The sequence below is a fragment of the Gorilla gorilla genome, chromosome 20 (genome assembly GCF_029281585.2).
Source record: "Gorilla gorilla gorilla isolate KB3781 chromosome 20, NHGRI_mGorGor1-v2.1_pri, whole genome shotgun sequence".
Classification (NCBI taxonomy): Eukaryota; Metazoa; Chordata; class Mammalia; order Primates; family Hominidae; genus Gorilla; species Gorilla gorilla.
Window position 1 is genome coordinate 7534366 of NC_073244.2, and position 24137 is coordinate 7558502.

Here is a 24137-nt window from a genome sequence, read left to right on the forward strand (position 1 = left end):
AACTGGAAAGTTTAGGGACCGACACTTCAGGGGGCGGGAGTTAGCACTTGGGCAGATGTAGGAATGAAGGGGGGAACTCTAGGGCCACCACCCCCCCACCTTGGGCCAGAGACACCGGGAAAAATTGTGATTTGACTTCCCCCTCTCTGGGGCTGAGAGAGGAGAGTATGCCTGGTAAATAACAGGCACTTACTAAATGCCGAGCCCTAAGCAGCGAGTACTAACAGAGGTCCCCTTCAGCACTATCCCTCCCCAGGACTTGGATCAGGCCACCTCAGGCTGGGGGCCCAGATCATTCAGGCCCCCTCTCTCTCTGGCTGTTGTGGTCAGCATAGACTCACCTCCAGCCCCCAGCTGGGCAGGCTGGGGGACACCCCCTCCCACACCAGAGAAGGGGAAACTGAGGCACAGAAAGGGCCCTATTCCAGAGCCAACCTAGTCTTGGTTCAGAAAATCGCATCTCCAATGTGTAGCCACGTCTACAGGGGCCAGGGAATCTGGATGCAGGTGCAAAGCTGGGGCTGGGGTTTGCCCAAAAGGTTTGCACCAAAGGGGAAGTGACAGCCTGACTGTGTCCTCCCCTCTTCCTTCAGCTTTGAGCCCTGATGCAACCCTCTGAGATGGGGGTAACTGGGGGCTCCCGCAAACCGACTGCCTGACCCATCCCCTTCCTCTTCTAGAAAGTGCACAAGCGTTACCCCGGGGAGGGGGGCAGAGGCAACGGCGAAGCAGGAAGGGGCTGAGGCTGGTTTTGGACTCTGTACCGTAGCCTCTGGCCTACAAGAGAGGGCATCCTCTAGATTCTGGTCTGGCCCCTCCAGATCCCCAGCCCTGACCTTACCCCACTGGCGGGATCTAGTCCCCTGGGGGTCTCTCTGATTATAGGAGCCCTTCCCCCATCTATCCCAGTTCCCAGGGGCCCCTGGGGCTCACCTGTCTCCAGGTGGTGAGAAAAAGGAGACCCCTGCCTCCTCCCACATTGAAGAGAAGCCCCAGGGACGTCTCAGAAGACAGGGGATCCAGCCTCAGCCTCCGTGGGCTGGAGGGTGACAGGGGCTCTTAGCAGTCACCCCCAGGCTCCAGTGCCTCCAGCGGCCGCACTGTAAAAAGGCCCTGCAGTTAGAAGGGGCCTTTGGCAACTCCGAGGCCGGGCAGCCCATTGTACAGTTGGGGAAACGGAGGCCCAGGTGCCCACACATGGGCAGATGCTGACGCCTGGGGCGCACGGAGGCCCTGACCTAGCCTGAGGACCTCCCTTTTCCCCCACTTCCTCCACAAAGAGATTGTGGGAAGGGGGCTGTGACTCCGTAGGTGTGAGTGGGAGTCGCGGGGAGCTGAGCTTGCAGTGGGGATCTAGCTCCTGGGGGTCTGTAGGGAAGGGGGGGGGGACACGTACATTACAGGCGACCGTCCAGCCACACTCCCAGAAACTCCCTGGAGATGGACTTGGGGGTGCCAGGCAGGAAAGCCACATGTGGGACTCTGGAGAGAATCACACAGAGACGCGAAATCGGACACTCAGGGTCGAGGCCCCCAGCCCCACCTGGGCAGAGTCTGTCCTCGGACCCCCGCCCGCTGTCCCCCGGGTACAGCCTGCCCCAGGGGGCGCGGGCGGGCGCAGTGGCCAGGGACGCCGAAGCCCCAAGTCTGGCCGACTTCGGCCTGCTTGGTGCTCCAGGGGGCCGGGGCGGGCGGAGAGCGAGGCTGCGGGAGGCAGCGGTGGCAGGAGCGGGTGGGCGGGGGCGCTGACGTCAGACCCGGGCCCGGGCGCCGGCGGCCGCTCCCCTGCCACATCCTGGTGGCCGCGCTCGCAGCCGGGCCGGGCCGTGCGCCGCGCAGCCTGGCAGCCTCGCGCGCAGCCACCGGGGAGCGGGCGGGAGTCATGCAGCGGCCTTGAGCACTAGGGGCCGGCGCTGAGGAGCGCGCGCGGCGGGAGGGCAGCCGAGCATGGAGCTGAGCCTGGAGAGCCTGGGGGGCCTGCACAGCGTGGCCCACGCGCAGGCGGGCGAGCTGCTGAGCCCGGGCCACGCGCGCTCGGCGGCGGCGCAGCACCGCGGCCTGGTGGCGCCCGGGCGCCCGGGCCTGGTGGCCGGCATGGCGAGCCTGCTGGACGGCGGCGGCGGCGGCGGCGGTGGGGGCGCCGGGGGCGCGGGCGGCGCGGGCAGCGCGGGCGGCGGCGCGGACTTCCGCGGGGAACTGGCGGGCCCGCTGCACCCGGCAATGGGCATGGCCTGCGAGGCGCCGGGCCTGGGCGGCACCTACACGACGCTCACGCCCCTGCAGCACCTGCCGCCGCTCGCGGCCGTGGCCGACAAGTTCCACCAGCACGCGGCGGCCGCGGCCGTGGCCGGGGCGCACGGCGGCCATCCCCACGCGCACCCGCACCCGGCGGCCGCGCCGCCCCCGCCACCCCCGCCGCAGCGTCTGGCTGCCAGCGTGAGCGGCAGCTTCACCCTCATGCGCGACGAGCGGGCGGCGCTCGCCTCCGTGGGCCACCTCTACGGACCCTACGGCAAGGAGCTGCCCGCCATGGGGTCGCCGCTGTCGCCGCTGCCCAACGCGCTGCCGCCCGCGCTGCACGGCGCCCCGCAGCCCCCGCCGCCGCCGCCACCCCCGCCGCTGGCCGCCTACGGCCCGCCAGGCCACCTGGCTGGGGACAAGCTGCTGCCGCCCGCCGCCTTCGAGCCGCACGCCGCGCTGCTGGGACGCGCGGAGGACGCACTGGCCCGCGGGCTGCCCGGAGGCGGCGGCGGCACAGGCAGCGGCGGAGCGGGCAGCGGGAGCGCCGCGGGGCTGCTGGCGCCGCTGGGCGGGCTGGCGGCGGCCGGGGCACACGGGCCGCACGGGGGAGGCGGCGGCCCCGGCGGGAGCGGCGGCGGCCCCAGCGCGGGCGCAGCGGCCGAGGAGATCAACACCAAGGAGGTGGCGCAGCGCATCACGGCGGAGCTGAAGCGCTACAGCATCCCGCAGGCAATCTTCGCGCAGCGGATCCTGTGTCGCTCTCAGGGCACGCTCTCCGACCTGCTGCGCAACCCCAAGCCGTGGAGCAAGCTCAAATCCGGCCGCGAGACCTTCCGCAGGATGTGGAAGTGGCTGCAGGAGCCAGAGTTCCAGCGCATGTCGGCGCTGCGCTTGGCAGGTAGGAGCGTGGCGCGCAGGGCCAGACCCTGGGGTCGCCGGCTCTGGACTCCCGAGCACCTAGCGGGGCGGCGGCCTGATGCCCGGGGCCAGCGCCCCAAGCCCCGCCCGTGCGCCCCGGCAGCCCGGGACCCCCTATCAGAAAGCTAGACCGCGATCCGCGCCGTTGCCCGTTTGTACCGTTGCCAAAAGGGAGAAAGGGATTGTGCCGCCTCCCCGCCCCCCGGTCGCCGCTTCTGCCCCTTTCGGGAGCGCGTAGGGGTTCTCTAGTCCTCGTTAGACTGCTGGGAGGCTCCGAGCCTCTCCCCAAGCAGCCCTCAGGGAAGCTCATTGTGTGTGTGCGTGTGTGTGTGTGTGAGCGCGCGCCTGTTGGAGGGAGCTGTGTCCCCGAACGAGCTGCTGTTGTCCGCTAAGGTGCCACTCCCCTCCTTCAGAATGGGTGGAGAGGGGCTGTTGAGCCGCCAGCCCCGGGCCACATAGCTCCGAGACGTTGCGGCGGGCGCCTGCAGCTCAGCAGCAGAGGCCGAGCCCGCGCTCATCCCCCCACCTGCCCCAGCGCGCGCTTCTTTGTAGTTCGGCCCCGCGATCGATACCCCCTCCCTCTCCCTCCGGCCGCTGGCAAAGGTCACCCGAGAATGGCGGGGGAGGGGCGGCCCCGGGGACCCTCGGCCCGCGCCGCCCGGAGGCCTTCACACCCCGACCCGGCGCCCGCCCCGCGCAGTTTGGTCGTGGCTCGGGTGCGCGCGCCCCTGCCCGCCTGGCTTTGGGGTTTTGTGTCTCTCATGTCCACTTCTCTCCTCTCTCGGTCGGAACACACTGGTATCTCTATGTTTTTCTCTTGCTCTCCGTTTTGCTCTTGTTCCTGCTCATTATCTCTTCTCCCTGTCGGTCTCTCCGCCTCTGTCTCTGTCTCATACTCAGCCACCGGCCCCCTGGGGACCCTCCTCCCTCCTCCCTCCCAGCTGACAACAGCTAAGTCCACACCTGCCCTCTGACAGGCAGCCCGGCCAGGCCCCCATTTCCTAGGTGGGGGTGTAGGGGTGCAGGAGGGCCCCTGGCCTAGGTGGGGGTTTCTTTCCCTGGTGGTGCTGGGAAGGGGGCTGTCCACCCGGGCCACAGGGACAATAGCCGCGGCGGCTGGCGCCTGATCGATCGCTTCTCCGAGCACAAGGGCGAGAAAGGCGGGGGCTCTGGGAGGCGCCCCACTAGCAAAGAGGCAGAGGGGCTTGCGGCTGTGCCCCCAGGCAGCCCGTTCAGGCAGGGGGGCTGGGCAAAGAGAGGACAGCGGGGGGTCCTGTGCTGTTCCTCCCTAGAAAGTCATTCCCTCCCTCCACCCCAGGAGGACCAGACAACCCCCTGGGAGCCTGGACCCAGAGGCCGGCCTCAGTTTCCCCCTTCTGCAGAGCAAGCAAGGTGACTAGCTGGAACCTCTTATGGGATTCTTAGATTTTTCTGCCTTGGGGCACGGGAAAATAAATAGACTTTCGCGTGTGGCAGGGTAACCTTGTGCTCAGGGAGGTCCGGGAACCTGGACGATTTCAGTCTATCCTGCTCCCCTCCCCATGACACATACAGCGGCACTCGTGCGCTCACCGCAGACAGGCGGTCATATCCGCACACAGCCACGGCCCTCGAGGTGCAGTGCGAGGCCTCAGGTGGCAGAGGGCACACCCCTGGCAGCTCTATTTATTTATTGAGATGGAGTTTCACTCTTGTCGCCCAGGCTGTAGTGTAGTGGTGCGATCTCGGCTCACTGCAGCCTCTGCCTCCCAGGTTCAAGCGATTCTTCCGCCTTAGCCTCCTGAATAGCTGGGATTACAGACGCCCGCCACCACGCCTGGCTATTTTTTTTTTTTTTTTTTTTTTTTGTATTTTTAGTAGAGACGGAGTTTCAGCATGTTGGCCAGGCTGGTCTCAAACTCCTGACCTCAGGTGATCCGCCCGCTTCTGCCTCCCAAATTGCTGGGATTACACAGGCTTGAGCCACCCCGCCGGGCCTCCCTCTGACATTTAAACACCAAGTGGTTGCCATCACACCAGTAAGGCAGGGACAGTTTCTATAGCCCGATACCCACCACCTCCTGCCTCCTCTCTAGCACATATTTGGGGGACATTGTGTCCACCGTGGGTGCACCCAGAGTCCACACCACTCTCCATTTTTCCCACTGTCACGTTATGTAACTAATGACCCATTAGCAGTACTGGAATTGCAGATTTGGGGGCCACAGAAAACATCAGCCAGAGCGTCACAGAAGGGCAAACCGCAGGCGAGAAGTCCCATGGAGGGGGGTGGACTCCCCGCAGCCGGGTCAGCAGCACCCAGCACCCGCCCTGAGTGGACACCGCCTGCTTCGCCTGCACCCGACCCTGCACCCAGGTCGGTGTTCGCTCCTGCCGACCCCACCGCCATCCAGGCCTCCGCCGTCCCCTTTCTGCCACGGGGAGAGTTGCAGATGGGGAAACAGGCTCCGTTTGTGCCTCGCCTTCCTGACTTGTGACAGTGACAAACAGTCTCACCTCTGGGAGTCTGGGTTTCCTGTCGAGGAAGGGAGAGTTAGAACAGTCGCCGTCTCAGGGGTGCGTGGGGGAACCGGAGGGGTGAGCGCAGCTCCTGGCACCCCGAGCCTCCCGCAGGGCGCTGGGGTGTTGAGGATGATAAACCCGGACCACGCTGCCCTCCTGCTCTCTGCCGAGTCCGCTGCCCACGCCGTGGCCCCGTCGCGCGGCCCCGCAAAGCCCCGCGGCCGCGGGGTTCACGCCGTCAGCCTTGCGCACCTGTCGCGTCTCAGGTGCCCTGGGGGCCGCATCTACACCACCGGACTCCGCCTGGGACGTAAGAGGTGGCGGGGGCGAGGGCCGCGGGGTCATTAGGCTCCGGCCCAGGCCTTTAGTTCCGGTCGCTGCGCAAATGAAAAGCGGTTAAGTGGCGGCAAATCGCGGCGGTTAGGGGGAGATGGCCGGATGCGTCCCCATCTCCACCTAACACGGCGACGGCGACGCCCCAACGCTGGTGCTCGGAAAGGGAACTCTGCCCTCGCCCCGCCCCCGCACCATTTCAACCCCGCAGCAGAGGACTCGCCGCCCTTTCTACTCGGGCATCCCCATTCCCCGCTCCGTGAACACCGCGGGCCTCCCCAGGCCTCCTCCAAGGAGAACTTTGCGCCCCGGGTCTCCCGTCGCGCTTGCCCGGCTCGGGGCCGGCCACGCGTTTCCGCAGGTGCCGAGTGTCCTGCCGGGCGCCGGGGCCAGGAGAGAGACGGGGACAGGGAGGGAGAAAGACCCGCAGGTGCAGACGGAGAGGGAGGGGGAGAGGGGGAGATGGAGAGAGAGGGAGGGGGAGAGGGGGAGATGGAGAGAGAGGGAGGGGTCGCGAGACAAAACCAGAGAGTGGGGAGGGAGAGACCGGGAGCGGGAGAAACAGACGGGGAGGAGAGAAAAAGAAGCCCAGAAAGGAACAGAGGTGAAGGAGAGACGAAAAGAGAGGCAGAGAGACCAAAAAAAAAAAAAAAGAGAGAGAGACAGAGACAGAGATGGGAGAGGAACTCTGGGTGCTGGAGGCTGCGTCTGTGCCCACCCTCGCCCTCCCACGGCCCCCTCCTTCTTCCCCATGGGGTAGGACTGGGGAGAGGGCAATGGGTGTTTTCCTTGTTTCACCAAAGCACGCAAGAAACCCCACCGCAGACCTCGGAGTCCCGGCCCCACTGCCCGTTCTGCTTGCCTCAGTTTACCCATCTGTAAAATGTGCGTGTGGCGGGCCGAATTCTGGGTCTGACACTGTCAGATTCTGGACCCCGTCGTCTGGGAGTCCTGCAGCCCCCAAGCCCATTCCCATGGGGCTGGGAGCCTCACCCTACCCCCACCCCAAGGTCCTCCGAGTCCCGCACTCCGAGCTGCCTCCTGGTCAACGCCCTCCCCTGGCGCCGTCTCCAACAGTAATTATGGGAGAGGGGCTGGGGGAGGGGTGGGCGGGCTCCTCGGCGGGGGTGGGGGCGGTCGATGAATTCGAATTACCGTCTCTAATTCATCACCGTCACCGGGTCGATAGCTTCGGCCGTCTTCAAATATTGTTTAAATTGCAACTCCGGAGGAAAAGTATTTTTTGTAACTGATCAGAAAAAAAATACGTATATAGATAACACAAAGTTAGATGGAGGTGGTTGAAAGAAAGGCCTCATCTCCTCCTGTGGGCACCATGCGGAGGCAGGAGCCCAGAATCCCTGAGGGATGGTGGAGCCCAGCATGGGGGAAACTGAGGCAGGGAGGACCCCCCCCCAACCCCAGGTGGATGGGATGCTTTGCCCTTAAGCAGAACAAATTGTCCTAGGGACAAAAACCAGAGCTGTGTATGGAGTTGCATGCTGAGGGCAGCTGGTGCAGGAATTGGGCACCTCTGTTTGGTGGTGGGTGAGCAGGGGGGATGCCAGGGACTGGGGACCTGAGGGGAAGGACATGCAAAGGAAAAAGAGGCAGAACCTCTTCCCCACCCAGGCTCATACAGGCCCTCCCTCCCCCACTTCTCCCCCTACCCGCTGCCACCATCAAGGGCTGAGGTTGAAATGGGCGAGGCAATCTGGGAGTCCCCCTTAAAGGGACAGGTGTCCACCCCCCACAAGCACTCTGGAAGCCCCACCCAAACTCTGGATGAAGGGGAGGGATGAGCAGGGAGAGGAGGAGGAGGAGGAGAGGGAAGGGAGGGAAGGAAGGGGAGAGAGGAGAGAGGTAAAGACCCCTGTGCCTTTTGCAAAAACCCCACTTTCCACTGCAAGGGGTCCACGCCTCTTACGGACACCCCCAGAAAAAGATGCCCCACGCCACTAGACAGTAGAGATAACCAAGGTCGGGGGCTTGGAGACCCGGGCCTTCCCTGGGCTCTGTCCCTGGCTGATCCCTGGCAAAAGGACTTGAGCCTCAGTTTTCTTATCTGAGAAACGGGCAGAATGAAATGACGCCTAAGAGAGGGGGTATGAGGTGCTGGAGGGGCTCAGGGGTCTGAAGGGGCCACCGTAGGTTTCTACAGGGATGCACGGAGTGTGGATAGACCCAGACCGTGCCCAGGGCCATGAGAACCAGACCCACGTGGGGCTGCGCGCGAGACTCAGGTGACTGTGGTGCCCCCAAACCAGCACCCTCCCACAAAACTTCAGGGCCCGGGGAGGAGCAGCCCTAGCTAGGGACCTGGGCCAGGATCAGGGATCAGGCTCCTGCCTCCCGTGCAGAGGGGAAGGGAGATGGGGAGGGGTCCCACTGGGTGCCCACAGCCCTTCCCCTCCTCCTCAGCTCACCTGCCCGGAATGACATTTTGAACCCGATGCGGTTCCCATGCCCACCCTACAGACCAGCAAGCTGAGGCTGAAGAGAAAGGCGCTTGCCAGAGCCCCACACTGCTTCTGATGTGAAGCCAGCTTCCGCCAGGAGGGGCCATAACAGGACCAGGGCGTGGGGCTTTCGGCTGCTCCGACCCCGCTGAGTCTGGTGGGCCTAACACTAGGCTGGAGATGCCCAGGCTCCCTGAGCTCCAGCAGAGACGGGGGAGCATTCCAGGAAGGTGACGCTTCGGGACGAAGGCTTGGAGGTGTATTGAGGTCAAGGACCACAGAGAAGGGACCAGAGGGGGGTGGCACTTTCCACGTTCTCAGCCACTTGGCCGATCCTCAGGTGGGGCCAGGTGACCGGCCAGTTCCGCCTCCCCACCTCACAGGAGCCACATCCTTTAGGGGTGGTGAGGCCTGCGCTGCACTTCCCCCCGTCCTCCAGCACCTCCAAGTATGATGATGTTGTGGGCATGTGAGTCCTCTCACCTGGGAGACCACCGGAGACTCCCAGAGAGGATGGGCGGTGGGGGGGGGGGCCAGGTCCCAGCCTCACCAAGTCCAGCTCAGAGCCCCCAGGACCATACCCGCTTTTGCTTTTCCCAGCAGACCTCCCCCTCCCAACGTCAGCCTCAGTCCCAATAATTCCTTTCTGTAGCCTGGGAGACAGGGACGCTCGCCCCCAACACAGAGGAGTCTGGGGGAGTCTCTTGAGTGGTGAGGGGCTGGAGCTGGCCTTTGGCTCTGAAGTCCTCTTAGCCTGAAGTCCTAGAAGTAATCATGACCATTCATTCTTCTCCCTGAATCTCCCTCCCATTCCGTGCTGCTTCTCCAACAACCATTACCACTCTAGTCTAAACCACTATGGTGGTCTCCTCCTCTGCCTCCATCATGGCCTCCCAGCTCCATTCCCGCTTTTTTTTTTTTTTTTTTTGGAGCTGGAGTTTTGCTCTTGTCGTCCAGGCTGGAGTGCAGTGGCGCAATCTCGGCTCACTGCAACCTCTGCCTCCCGGGTTCAAGTAATTCTCCTGCCTCAGCCTACCAAGTAGCTGAGATTACAGGCACGAGCCACCACGCCCAGCTAATTTTTGTGTTTTTAGTAGAGACCGGGTTTCACCACGTTGACCAGGCTGGTTTCGAACTCCTGACCTCAGATGATCCACCCACCTCGGCCACCCAAAGTGCTGGGATGACAGGCATGAGCCACGGTGCCCAGCCCTCTCCTCCTTCTCACTGCCGTCTCCCCCACATCCTAAGGGAGCTTTGCATGGCCACTTTGGGTTGGCACCCTGCCCCATGGCTCCCCAGAGCCCTAAGATATAAATGTGGTTTCCTGTGGTGGCCTACAGTGCCTGACCCTGGCCTCCTGCGTGGATGTGGGAGGGGACTTCTGGCCGGTGGGACCAGCAGGGACAAAGGCTGGGAGGTGGGAAAGTCCTGAGCAGCTGTTAGGAGGGAGGCTGAGCCTTTGTAAGTCGCCGGCAGGTAGCCCGGCTTACCCGGGAGAGCTGGCGCTGGGTGGAATCAAGTTCTTAATTAAATATGGGCCCTGATCAATAGGGAGGGAAGCACTGGTGGGGTAGGGAGAGGCTGAACCAGGAGCCAGGGAGACCCAGCTGACCTTGGGCAGCCTTGGGACACCTACGGCCTCAGTTTTCCCTCTGCCAAGTAGGTGCTAATGTGAGGGGGCTGAGAAACCGGCACCCCTCCTGAGTCCCGAGTGTGGGCAGATGTGGGGGGCGATGGGGGACCCCTCCGAGCTACCAAGTCATGACCTCAGAGCCACAGATTCACAGCAGAGAGAAACAAAGACCGGAAGATGTGCCTGGCACAGGCTGCTGGAGAGGCGTGCCCGGGTCACAAGTGTAGACGCCCCCGGAGACACGTGTGTAGACGCCTCCGTTCACACTGGGACGAGTGCAGACTGACCCAGGACCCCCATCCGCCCTCCGGCAGAGTCTTGAGCCAGCAACTCCCCTAAGTCGGGTGCGGGGACATCTGGAAGACGCCCCATCTCCCCCTGCACGCAGTGGCTGCGCCATCTGGAGACCCTCGTGCTGGCTGCTGAGGGTCCTGCGAGCCTTCCGCGCGCCCCCAGCTGCGCCCGCCAGCCCTCCAGCCCTCTTGCCCTCCTGCCCTCCTCTCTGGGAGTCGGGACAGAAGCTGCTGGGCTCTCCTCCCTGGAGCTGGGGCTTTGGGAAGGTGGAGCAGACCCTCAGTGAGTGGGATGAGCGAGTGGGGGACGCTAGTTGCGGGGCAGCAGGGGTCCACGCATTTCCAAGCGCCCTTTCCCGTCCAAGGACCTGCTGGGGGGATGACTGTGCCTCAGTTTCCATCACCCAGCAAACGCCGTCCCGCAGCACCCGGGAAGCTGCGGAGTCGGGCTGGGGCCGTCGCGTTGCGCACGTCGGTCCTCGGCGGGTGTGTGGATCCCAGAGCGCGCCCGGCCCCCAACAGCCTGACAGGACCTGGACGCACGTGCCCCGGCGCCAGGAGACCCGGGACCCGGGACCACGCGCCCGCGGCCTTGGAGCCTCAGGGTCACTGGTGCGGGCTCCGCAGGAAAGCGCAGCCCCCAGCAGGCGCCCACCATCCCACCCCCGCATCCCACCCCAGGGGAAACCGCGCCGCACCAGGCGCGAGTGTTCTTCTTCCCTGTCCGGCGCCCCAGAACCACTGCCGTCCCGGGTGCGCTCAGCTCCAGCGCAGTGGGAGGACAAGACACGTTCCTCCTCCCCTCCTCCACCTCCCTTGTTTTTGCTCCCTGGTTCCCTAAAATATTCTACATTCTTTTGGCCCGGCGGGGAGGCTCATGCCTGTAGTCCCAGCACTTTGGGAGGCCAAGGCAAGAGGATTTCTTGAGGCCAGGAGTTCCAGACCAGCCTGGGCAATAGGGAGACCCCATCTCTATAAAAATGTTTTTAAATTAGCCAGATGTGGCCGGGCGCGGTGGCTCACGCCTGTAATCTCAGCACCTTGGGAGGCCGAGGTGGGTGGATCATCTGAGGCCAGGAGTTCGAGACCAGCCTGGCCAACACGGCGAAACCCCATGTCTACTAAAAATACAAAAATTAGCCGGGCCTGGTGGCACGTGCCTGCAATCCCAGCTACTCTGGAGGCTGCGACAGGAGAATCGCTTGAACCCAGGAGGCAGAGGTTGCAGTGAGCCGAGATTGCACGATTGCACTCCGGCAGCCTGGGTGACAGAGTGAGACTCCATCTCAAAAAAAAAAAAAAAAAATAGCCAGATGTGGTGGTGTACATCTGTGGCCCCGGCTACTCAGAAGGCTGAACCAGGAGGATCTCTTGAGCAAGGGAGGTCGAGGCTGCAGTGAGACATGACTGCGTCACTTCATTCCAGCCTGGGCAACACAGGCAGACCCTGTCTCAAAAAATGATAAACAAATAAATCGACATGATTTTACAATAGTTAACGCATTCGCCAGTTTCCGAATTTAAACGCAAGATGAGGTGGCTTCCACTGCCCTCCCTTCTGCAAATCACAGTTTGTATTTCTCCTTCTTGCAAAAGGCTGCGCTCCAGGGATACATTCTTTTTATTTCCCTTTTTTTTTTTTTTTTAACAGAAAGGGGAGCTTCAGATGCTCCGCGATTCTTCCCCCCGCTCAGATCCGTGAAGCGCGCATCCTGGTCATTTTTGCCGGCTGCCTAGTACTCTCTGACTCGGCGGTGGTTTCAGGTTTTCCTGAACCACTTCCCCGCCCCACTGACATTTAGGCTGTTTCCAGTCGTTCGCGGTCACCATAGCGGCTGCAGTGAATACGTCCGGGGCGGATCATTTTAGGAGTGTGAGTTTATCTGTGGATTAATTTCCCAATAATTGAACCGCTGGGTCAGCCTCCCCAGCGCCTTTCTGGGTGGCCGCTTCAGCCGCCTCTTATCACTGATTCCTTTCCTGTCATCTTTTTCAAATCCATTTCCCACTGCAGGCGCTGTGTCTCCGTAACATTTTTTTAAAAAATCAACGCCTTGTGCGTGCGTGTGTTTGCCCACTGGCTTTGCTCCTGTTTGAGGGTGCCTGAATGGGGTGGGTCTCTGTAGCTGAATGTCCGAGGGTGAGAGGTGCCCCCTGACACCCCCATGCCCCCACCCCATGGCGGCCCAGCCTCCAGATGGAGCCACGAGGGAGGGACAGCCCGAGAGTCCAAGTGGAAACGCGTTTCCCGGTTAAGTCTTTGAAGGCTCAGAACTAATTTGAAAATGCAGTCATTAAAATCCCATCAGGGGAGGCTGGCGGGGAAAGCTGGAGGGAGAGGGGTGGGGACAAGAGGGAGGCTGGGCGCCTGCTGAGGCCAAGGTGGGCTCCGCGTGAGATGTGGGCAGGGCAGGCATGCGGAGGGTAAGCCACCCAGAGTGGAGGGGTAGCGGGAACAGAGTGGGGCCAGATGAGGGGCTGGGGAGGCCTCTGGGGGTCCACGCCTGGGGTATGACTCAGCCCCATCTCCTTGGAGAAGGTTCCACTGCCTCCCACCCATGGGAATCAATTTTCCAGCTCCCCCAGGGGTGCAGGGTGTAGACAGAGGGTGTAGGTATGTGACCCGGGCCCCCCACAGTAACTGGACATGTGACCTTGGGCAAGTCACCCACTGACTCGGGTCTGGAGAGGCCACGGGGGGGATGCACAGGGGGGACAAGACCCCAGCATGGGAGGGGGGCATCAGTTCAACCCACATCTGGGGCCGGGCAGCTGGTGGCGGGGACAGGACGCGTCGCCAAGGAAACCGGTCATCATCCCAGCCGGAGACCGGGCTCCATATTGAATTGTCTGCTCCCTGAAGCCAGAGGTGGCTGAGGGAGGGGATCTCCGGCTCCAGGACACGGGGAGGATGGGCACACAGCGGGGTAGACTCACGTGGCTTGGTGGTTTGGGGCACTGTACAGACTGTCGGGCACAGAGGGACAGGGGACGGTCACTTGAATCGCCCATTGCTGCATCCTGGGGCGTCTTCTTCTCCCCTTGGGCATTGCCCAGCTGGTCTCCATCTCCTCTAGTTGCTCTTTGATCTCCTCCCTGGACCTTGGGGACCCCCCAGGAGCCTCCACGTCCCCCACTCCTGGTGCCACCCTGGCTTGTGCCTCTCCTGCCGTGCCGCCCCCAGCACTGCCGGCGTCCACTGGGCTTCAGGGACCCTCCCTCCAGCTGTCCCGAAGCCTGGGCCTGGTCTTCTGGTCCATCCTCCCTCCCAGCCAGCAGTGTATCCACTCGGAGGCCTCACAGAGCCCAGTGGAGCCCGCGCCTCCCCTCCAGTACCCACCCAAAGGCGTCCTCTCTCCCCCTTTCCTGGACTCAGAGCGGAGCTGGCCTCCTCGTTGGGGAGCAGAGTCCCAGGCAGCCGCCGCTTCACGCTGTCCTGTGACTGTGAGTGGAGGACAGCTCCTGGAGCTGCCTCTCTCTGGCCTCACGCAGCAGCTGCTCCCTGAATGGTGAATGGATGAGTCGGTTGCAGGTCCGCGCTTCGGCGTTCATTCCTTCATGACTCTCGGGACTGCGGCCCGGTGGGGACACAGGGCTCTGGGTCACTGTGTCCACTTGATAAACCAGGAACCTGGTGTCCAGAGAGGCCAGGGTGCGCGTTCAAGGCCACTCAGCCCGCAGAGCCCACCCGCGTCCCCATGGCCGCAGTGGTGAGGGGAGCAGGAGTAGGCAGAGAGGAGCCCACCCTGGGGCTGGGCGGACATGGATGCGTATCCCACACCGCAGGCTTCTGCGGGGTGACACCCAGACTCAGCCCAAGACCCTGCAAACCCCACAGCTCTCACGTCTCACGTCCACACCGCGAGCCAGCTGCATCCCACACAGGGATGTCACACCGAGATCCGTTGCCTCATCCACCGCCCGTCCAGGCCCCGCAAGCTGACGCCGGTTTTCCCGCCCAGAACGGGAACAGCTTTCCTAACGGTCACAGGTTTCTTAGCTTCTCACTTGGGTGGGGTTTGGATGTGCAAGGCTGCCGACCCCCATCGTGGTTGAGCGCCCGTGCAGGCGCCGCCCACCCACACACAGCACCTCGCTCAGACTTCGCCCTCCACCCCGCCGGGACATTTGGGAAGCCTCAGGCAGCCCCACGCGGGCACACCCGATGGTGGACGGAGGCTGGCACCCTCAGCCCGCACGCGGCCAACGTCAGGCGCGCGCAGAGGCACCCACGGGCCCGCCTCCAGGGGTGAGGCGGATGCTGCATCCTGAAGGCCTCCCCATTACAAGCCCAGCCCCTCCAAAGGCCTCTGGATGAAGGGGAGGATGAAGGGGGAAAGAAGGAGGAGGAGGGGGAGAGGGAAGGAAGGGAAGTGAGGGAAGGAAGGGGAAGAGGGGAGGGGAGGGAGGTAAAGAGAGGGAGGGAAGGAAAGGGAGGAAAAGAAAAGAGCAGAGAGGGGAGAGGGAGGGAGGGTGAGTGGAAAAGGAGGGGTGAGGAGGAGGAGAGGGGCTGTTCCCCTCTTGGAGGGTGATGGGGAAAGGAGGGGTGAGGAGGAGGAGAGGGGCTGGTCCCCTCTTGGAGGATGATGGGGAAAGGAGGGGTGAGGAGGAGGAGAGGGGCTGGTCCCCTCTTGGAGGGTGATGGGGGTTGACAGGTGGGCCCCAGCTTGGGCTGCAGCAATGAGTGAATTCAGGGCCCCTGCTCAGCTACTGGCTTCCTGCTGAGGGCACTCGGGGAGCCCCACTGTCCCACCCGGCGCTCCAGGGCAGTGGCTGCTGGTCTTCCGCAGCAGGGTCTTGCAGGCTGGGCTGAGACCACCCCCATGCTCCACCACCCTCGTGTAGGACAACCCAGGAACATGTTAGTCACTGCACAATCACTCAGCCCCTGCCTATACCTCCACCCTGTGCTGGGCCACAGAAAGATCTCAGGCCCCACGAGGCTAAAAGGAGGAACAGTGGCCCCTGGGAGTCCCAGAGGAGGGGCCCCGGGCTCTGCTGCGGGGGGAGGGAGGGACTTCCTGGGGAGAGGCCATTGCTCCTGGGCGTTGAGGAATGTGTAGGAGTTCTCTGGCTGGAGTGACCCAACTTTCTACTCTTGGCCCCAGTTTCTCCATTTCTCCCCTCTCCAGGAAGATCCTGAGAGAAAACCTGAGGCTCAAGGCCTTCCTTGAGGGAGGGGGAAACTTCGTGGTTGGAAGGCAAGTGTCTCCCAGAGCCCAGCTCCTCTCAGGGACCCCCAGATGGGAGCTGGGAGCCTCTTGTTAGCCCTGCCGTATTCATTCAGGACTTTTCTGGCTAGACCCTTCCCCACAGCCCAACCATGATCAAGACCATCTTACAGTTGGGGAAACTGAGGCTAAGATGGTCCAACACCAGGCAGGGCCCAAGAGGGCAGCAGGTCAGACCACCCTCTTGGGCCCCGGGATGGTCGGCTGTCCCCAGCAACTTTTAGAAAGGCAGGAAGTGGGATAGAGCTGGTGTGTGGGGGCCAAATCCCAAGGGGTCTGCAGGAAACGCCTTCATCCGGAACTTGAGGATCTCCCCCAGTCCAGCCCCCTTTCCCCGCCATGAGACACAGCCTACAGCCCCCGCCCTTTCCTGGGTTGGGGCAGGGACGGCTGCCCTCTGCTGGACACAGCGGGAACAGCAGGGATAACTGAGCGAAGGGGCGGCCACACCCCCGGGACCTCCCCGCCCACAGATTTCCTGATCCCACCTGCCCAGAAAATAAAACGACCGCCTTGTTGATGCTGGGGGCGGCGGCGCAGGCCCAGGACGGTACCCTGGGGCGGGAGGCTGGACGCTACAGTAAAGCCACCATGACTGCGTTTGCCGGGCTCCCTGTGCATGGGCTCAGATGTGGGCGTGGGGTCTCCGTCTCTTCTAGTTGATCTTTGATCTCCTCCCAGGGCCCCGGGGACCCCCCAGGAACCAGCCCCAGATCTTCCTCATCCTTAGGTTCCAAAAAGACTGATAACCGTTGGGGAGATGGGATGGGTGGGGTACCTGGAGTCCTCAGATCAGAGCCTCTCGGGGGTGATTGCTCCTGGAATCAGGGCCTCAGTCCCCAGGGTCCTGGAGGAGGTGCAGGGCTGGCTGCAGGGAGTGGGCATCCTGTCAGGACCCAAACCCTCAATCAATGGGGCCCCTGGACAGAGCAGGTGAATTGCTGTGAAAAGAAGGTGGCAGGGGTGACAGGGAGAGTTGTGGGATCAGACAAGGGGTGTTGGGGTAGCTTCGCAGGGAAGGAGATACCTGAGCAGAGACTAGAAGGAGCTGAGGGGGGCAGGAGGGGACTTGGGGAAGAGCAACCAGGCAGAGAGAACCGTCGTGCAAAGGAGCTGAGTGAGCGAGGCCAGCGGCGGAGGCCGGACAGAGAGGCGGCTGGTGGTGGATGGGGAGAGGGAAGCGCCTGGAAGAGCTCAGGAGCCCAGGAAGGACTGGCCTGCACCGGGACATGCCTGAAGGGGGCGCACTGTCTTTACAAAGGAAGGGACTGAGGCCTCCAAAGGAATGGGACTCGCCTAGGGTCCCAGAGCAAGCCTGACAGCCTGGCCCCGCCCCACTCCTCCTCCAGCTTGGTGGCCAAGGTCTGTGTTGGGGGCCACTCTCTATCCCCCCGACTACAGGTCGGGAGCTGCTGGTGATGGAACCAGGGGCTGAGTATCCAGTGCTGGCCACATACTAGGAGAATCCCAGGATGGGGTTCAGCAGTGTTGATGAGGATAATGAAGGAAATCAGGGGGAGGTGAAGAAAACAGAGGAAGGGGGTGAGTAAAAGAAAGGTCATGGAGGAGGTGTGGGGAGGTGGAAGGTGGAGGTGATGGAGGTGGTGATGGGGGTAGAAGGTGAAGGTGATGGAGGAGGTGATGGAGGTAGAGGTGGAGGTGGTGGAGGTGGAGGTGATGGGGGTAGAGGTGATGGAGGTGGTGGTGGAGGTGGAAGGTGGAGGTGATGGAGGTGGTGATGGGGGTGGAAGGTGAAGGTGATGGAGGAGGTGATGGAGGTAGAGGTGGAGGTGATGGAGGTGGAGGTGATGGAGGTGGTGGTGGAGGTAGAGGTGGAGGTGCTGGAGGTGGAGGTGGAGGTGATGGAGGTGGTAGAGGTGGAAGTGATGGATGTAGGGGTGATGAGGGTGGGGGTGGAGGTAGTGGAGGTAGAGGTGATGGAGGTGGAGGTGGAGGTGGTGGAGGTGATGGAGGTAGGGGTGATGGGGTGGAGGTGGTGGAGGTGATGGAGGTAGGGGTGATGGAGGTGGAAGTGGTGGAGGTGATGGAGATGGCGGTGGTGGAGGTAGAGGTGATGGGGGTGGAGGTGATGGGGCTGGTGGAGGTAAAGGTGATGGAGGTGGAGATGGAGGTGATGATGGAAGTGATGGAGGTGGAGGAGGTGGAGGTGGAGAAGGTGGTGGAGGTGGAGATGGAGGAGGTGGAGTTGGTGGAGGTGGAGGAGGTGGAGGTGGAGGAGGTGGTGGAGGTGATGGTGGAGGGGGTGGAGGTGATGGAGGTGGAGGTGGAGGTAATGGAGGTAGAAGTGGAGGTGATGGTGGTGGAGGAGGTGGAGGTAGAAGTGCTGGAGGTGGAGATAATGGAGGTGGAGGTAGTGGAGGTGATGGTGGAGGTGGAAGAGATGGTGGTGGAGGTGATGGTGGAGGTGGAGGTGGAGGAGGTGGAGGTAGAGGTGCTGGAGGTGGAGGTAATGGAGGTGGAGGTGGCGGTGGAGGTGGTAGATGAGGAGGTGGTGGAGGTGATGGTGGAGGTGGTGGAGGTGATGGAGGTGGAGGTGGAGGAGGTAGAGGTAGAGGTGCTGGAGGTGGAGGTAATGGAGGTGGAAGTGGAGTTGGAGGTGATGGTGAAGGTGGAGGTGATGGTGGAGGTGGTGGAGGTGGAGGTGACGGTGGAGGTGGTGGAGGTGATGGAGGTGGTGGAAGTGGAGGTGATGGAGGAGGAGGTGCTGGAGGTGGAGGTGGTGAAGGAAGAGGTGATGGAGGAGGAGGTGGTGCTGGAGGAGGTGGAGGTGATGGAGGAGGAGGTGCTGGAGGTGGAGGTGATGGAGATGGAGGTGGAGGTGGTGAAGGAAGAGGTGCTGGAGGTGGAGGTGATGGAGGAGGAGGTGCTGGAGGTGGAGGTGATGGAGATGGAGGTGGAGGTGGTGAAGGAAGAGGTGCTGGAGGTGGAGGTGATGGAGGTGGAGGTGGTGGAGGTGGAGGTGGAGGAGGTAGAGGTAGAGGTGCTGGAGGTGGAGGTAATGGAGGTGGAAGTGGAGGTGGAGGTGATGGTGGAGGTGGTGGAGGTGGAAGTGGAGGTGGAGGTGACGGTGGAGGTGGTGGAGTTGCTGGAGGTGGAGGTGGTGGAAGTGGAGGTGGAGGTGATGGAGGAGGAGATGCTGGAGGTGGAGGTGATGGAGATGGAGGTGGAGGTCGTGGAGGTGGAGGTGGTGAAGGAAGAGGTGCTGGAGGTGGAGGTGATGGAGGTGGAGGTGGTGAAGGAAGAGGTGATGAAGGAGGAGGTGGAGGTGGTGGAGGAGGAGGAGGTGCTGGAGTTGGAGGTGATATGGAGGGTGTGATGGGATAGCACTGACATTGGTGGTGCAGGAGTGATGGTGGAGGAGAGGACGGAAGTGGAGGCCTCATTGGAGGCTGGTGGAGGTCACGTGGCAGAGGTGGCAATGGTGGGCCCTGGCAGCATGAGGCTGGTGGTTGGTACCAGGGCCAAGTCCAGGGCTTTACCCCCGTCCCCACTCTGAGCCCCGTCAGTCCTTCTCTCCAAGCCTCAGTTTTCACTTCTGCACAAGGGGTCCATAACCACCATGGCCTCTGGGTTGGCACAGGGGTGGCCTTTAGGATTGGCGTGGGGGTGAACCTGATGTCGGGTGGGGTGCTGGCGGGGGTCAGGTGGCGGTGGTGATGGGTAGGGGACGCACAGAGGGGGCATCCAGGCGGCCCCCCTACTCCAACTCACACCTCTGTCAGCGGCTGTGGGGGATGGGAGCAATGACAAAGCTGCTCGCGGTAAACAGCTCCGACTGGATCGATCTCGGCTGTGAGGAGCTGTAATTAGATTGAACGCCGGGAAGGGGGGCAGCAGAGCCTCTTTTTGCTGCGATCGACAAAACGGGAAGTTTTTTCAGACTCTGCCTGGCCCGGCCCCTCCCCCAGCCTCTGCCTCTGGGGTCCCCATTAGGCACCAGATTGGAGCCTGGGAGGTGGGGTGGGAAAGGGACGATATGCATCCTACCTCCCTCCCCCATCTAGGCCAGTGGACTCTGTTTTCTGGGCTGCCTTATTGGGACTGGCTGGGCAAGCCTGAGGGGTGGCTCACATTCTCTGAGTAAATAAGGAGAAAACCCCCTGCCTTGTAGAATTATTGTAAGGATTGAGGCTGGGTACTGTGATTCATGCCTGTAACCCCAGCACTTTGGGAAGCCGAAGCTAGAGGACTGCTTGAACCCAGGAGTTAGAGACCAGCCTGGACAACATAGTGAGACCACATTTCTATAAACAAACAAAAAACATATATATATGTTTGTGGGGTTTTTTGTTTTTTTTTTTTTTAATTAGCCAGATGTGGTGGTGTGCACCCGTGGTCCCACCTACTTGGGAGGCTGAGGTGGAAGGATTGCTTGAGCCCAGGAGTTCAAGGATGCAGTGAGTCGTGATTGCACCACTGCACTCCAGCCTGGGCAACACAGCAAGACCCTGTCTCAAAACAAAACAAGAATTATTGTTAAGAATTGAGTGACCAGATACATATAAAGCTCTTGACACAAAGATCTTGTGAGCTTTCTGAGGAGCATTTGTATTTCTGTCCCTACTGTAAATGTAGGATAAATTTGTGAGTAAATTGCTAAGTGAATGAATAAATGAGTGAGTGAATGAATTAAACATTACAACAGGTGAGCGAGAAGGGCCTCCCTTGGAATTTCAAGGCCCCGGTTGAGTTTTGACTCAGCTTTCCCTTTGAAAGAATGGAGGACTGGGTCCTCTCCCGTAATCCTCACAGGGTGGCCGAGTGCCAAAGAGGTGAGAGGTCAATTCAGTTTTTTGCATTTTCTTCCATGTTTCTTTATGCAGATAAAATATAAACATAGGTTCTTGTCTCTCCTTTCACACATCAAAGGCTCCCTGGTACACTGTTCACCCTTCAGGTTTTCCTTTGCCATCTTTCCAGATTCATACCCATACTCTCCCTCTCTGTCAGTCTCTCAATATAATTACAAATACAGTCTGTTGCCTAAATTAACATTTAGTAATTAACATTATTATGCTTTTGGCAAACATTGTCCACAGCTGAGCCATGTAGAGTACTAGGACTGCATTTCCTTTTCTGTACAACTCTTTGGTTTTCCAGGAGTTGATAGCTGCCAAACAAAAATTCTTCCCATGCTCCCCAACAAAATTTAAAACCAACTCAATAGGACTTTCCACACATATTAGGTCATCTCTGATCTGGGTGGGGCTGCCCTCCATACCCTGGGTCCTTTTGTCTAGCTGTCTTCCAGGGTCCCCCTCATCCTCATTTGGAGGACCCCTTTTCTCTTTCAGCTAGGTTGGATCACATTTTCTGAATCCCGCACCATCCTTTTTTGATTTACCTCCTCGTTTGAATGGAACACATCCTCCAGTAGCTTTCTGAGAAAGGGTATGTGGGAAGTTAAGTTTTGGAGTCCTTGAACATCTGATTATATCTTTATTGCACCTTCATGTTTGGTCTTTTGTTATTTAGCAATTCTAATTGAAAATAACTTTTCCTTGGAACTTTGAAAGCCTTGCTCTGTTGTCTGCTAGTTTTTGCACACCCAAAGCTGCTTGGATTCTTGATCCTTTGCATGACATCTGGCTTTCCTCTAGACGCTTTTTAGGATTTTCTCTTTATTCTTGGTGCTCTGAAATTTCACAACAATGAGGCTTGAGTGTCTTTTTCATTCAATGAGCTGAGGACTTGATGTCCCACCCCCATTTTTTTAGAGCTGGGGTCTCGCTCTGTCATCCAGGCTGGAGTGCAGTATCATGATCATAACTCACTGCAGCCTTGACCTTCTGGGCTCAAATGACCCTCCTACCTCAGCATCCTGAATAACTGGGACCACAGGTGTGAGTCACCATGCCTGGCTAATTTTAAATTTTTTGTAGCAATGGGGTCTCACTATATTGTCCAAGCTGCTCTCAACCTCTTGGGCTCAAGTGATCCTCCCACCTCAGCCTCCCAAAGTGCTGGGATTACAGGCATGAGCCACTTCATCCAGCCTATTTATTTATTTATTTATTTATTTATTTATTTATTTATTTATTTATTTTTGAGACGGAGTCTCGCTCTGTTGCCCAGGCTGGAGTGAGTGGTGTGATCTCAGCTCACACCTCTGCTTACTGGGTTCAGGCGACTCTCCTGCCTCAGCCTCCCCAGTAGCTGGGATTACAAGCGCCTGCCACCACACTCAGCTAATTTTTTTTTTGTATTTTTTATGGAGACAGAGTTTCATCATGTTGGCCAGGCTGGTCTCGAACTCCTGACCTCAAGCGATCCACCTACCTCGGCCTCCCAAAGTGCTGGGATTACAGGAATGAGCCACCATGCCCAGTGGGCCTATTTATTTTTAAAAATTATTTATTTTAAAAGACATTCTTACTCTGTCACCCAGGCTGGAGTGCAGTGGTGAGATCATGCTCACTGTAGCCTTGAACCCCCAGCCTCAAGTGTTCGTCCTGCCTCAGCCTCCCAAAATGTTGAGATTACAGGCATGAGCCACTGCACCTGACCACCTTTAAACTGGAAACTCATCTTTCAACACTAGATTTTTTTTCATTATTTGATCATCTCTTCCTCTATTTTTGAACTGTCTCTTGATCAGGTGACAACCCTGCTTCATCTTAATTCATCCTCTAACTTTTTATTCTCTTTCATTTCCCATCTTTGCAGCTGCTTGTGTTCCATTTTCTGGGATATCTGCTTTACTCTTTTTTTTTTTTTTTTTTTTTTTGAGATGGAGTTTCACTCTTGTTGCCCAGGCTGAAGTGCAATGGCATGATCTTGGCTTACCGCAACCTCTGCCTCCCAGGTTCAAGCAATTCTCCTGCCTCAGCCTCCCGAGTAGCTGGGATTACAGGCATGCACCACCACGCCCAGCTAATTTTTTTTTTTTTTTTTTTTTAGTAGAGACAGGGTTTCACCATGTTAGCCAGGATGGTCTCGATCTCCTGACCTCGTGATCCGCCCGCCTCGGCCTCCCAAAGTGCTGGGATTACAGGCGTGAGCCACTGCGCCCAGCCAATATCTGCTTAACTTTATCTTCCAGTCCTTACATGGAATTATTTTACTCTGGCTGTTATATATTCACATTTTAAGAGCATTTCCTCACTCTCTAATGGTCCCTTTTACTTAACAGCATCCTGTACTTGTTTCGTGGATACGATATTTTTCTCTTAACTCCTCTGGGAATATTAATTATAGCTTCGCCTGCCTTGTCGGTTCCTTCTGAGTTTATTCCTCCCCCACCAAACCATTTTTCTCCATTGTTCTCCCCCCTCCTCCCTCCTCACTCTCTCTCTCTCCCTCTCTTTTTCATGTTAGACGCTTTTCTAAAATGTGCAGTAACCCACAGGCATCACTTGCATTTAATCGTAAAACCTGAAACCGCAGTTAGAAGCCCCACCCATTCCAGGTCAGAGGGAGTGAAGTGTGTGTCAGCTCACACCCTAGACGGGCGGACCTGTTGTCCCCGAGACATGAGTCATGGCAGAGGGAACATTCATTTATTTCTGTGGACGTGTATGGACATTGATCTAGCATGTCATGTTCCAGGCTGTTCTGCAACCAAAAGAAAAGCTCTCTGTGCCATCCCAGTAGGCCACCACGGCTGGCACAGAGAAGAGACTGGAAGCAGAGACCCACTAGTACAACCTGCACCACCGGCCACTTCTGGGGGTCACAGAGTAGCTGGAACTCCGGGATGGAGACAAGGGCAGGACAGCCTCTTCAGCACCACAGTCGCAGTCTGGATGCAGGAGAGAAATTGAGATTCTGATGGAGTTTCAAGCTGATGCCACAAATGAGCCCATCTGACTTGTGGCCCAGCTCCTAGGGGGGGAAGCCTGTGTTTTGTACCCACTGACACCCACTGCATTGAGGGGAGGGCTTCACTTTGCTGCTGGAGCAGGAAGAGCAGGACTCGGCTTCAGCCCTGCCCCATCACCCCGAGCCTTTGCTTTTCTCCCCTTTGCAAGTGTCTGGTCTGCAGGCCATGGGGCAGCCTCCTTCAGCCCTCTCCGTGATCTGTGCGGGCTGACCAAGAGGAAGGGTGACCTGCTCATCTGGGAGAGGAAGAGGTGGTCCCTGCACTCTCCCCTCCTCCTCCAAAGTCTTCTTCCTTAGATGTTCTGCGCTCCAGAGCGTCCACTGGGTGCTCGAGGGAGGCCAAGCCTGGGTGATCTCAGCCTGTGGATAGGGGCAGGAGCAGGAGGCAGGGATTCAGATGTCAGAATTGGGCTGTGGACTCACAGGGTCCCTAAGGGTATCAGGCCTTACAGGAGTGTCGCTGCTGCTCATTCGTAGAGCTTGGTTGTCACAGCCAGTTGCCATGGCACACACCTGTAATCCCAGTGCTTTGGGAGGCTGAGGCCAGAGGATCACTTGAGGCCAGGCGTTCGAGACCAGCCTGGGCAACATAGCAAGACTTCCCCTCTGCAAAAAAAAAAAAAGAAAAGAAAGAAAGGAAAGGCCCTGTTTAGCCCATCATTTCTGGGGAAGGCTGCTGGGT

The 24137-nt window shown here is 59.7% G+C and overlaps 1 protein-coding gene across 1 annotated transcript in view; it reads left to right on the forward strand.

The window, feature by feature from the left end:
• The first annotated feature begins 1790 nt into the window (after positions 1-1790).
• Positions 1791-24137, forward strand: part of ONECUT3 (one cut homeobox 3) — a 28820-nt gene continuing 6473 nt past the window's right edge. Inside the window, exon 1 of the mRNA XM_055371131.1 lies at positions 1791-3139. Coding sequence (XP_055227106.1) covers positions 1948-3139 — 1192 coding nt within the window. The 5' untranslated portion in view covers positions 1791-1947. The remainder of the gene's footprint in view (positions 3140-24137) is intronic.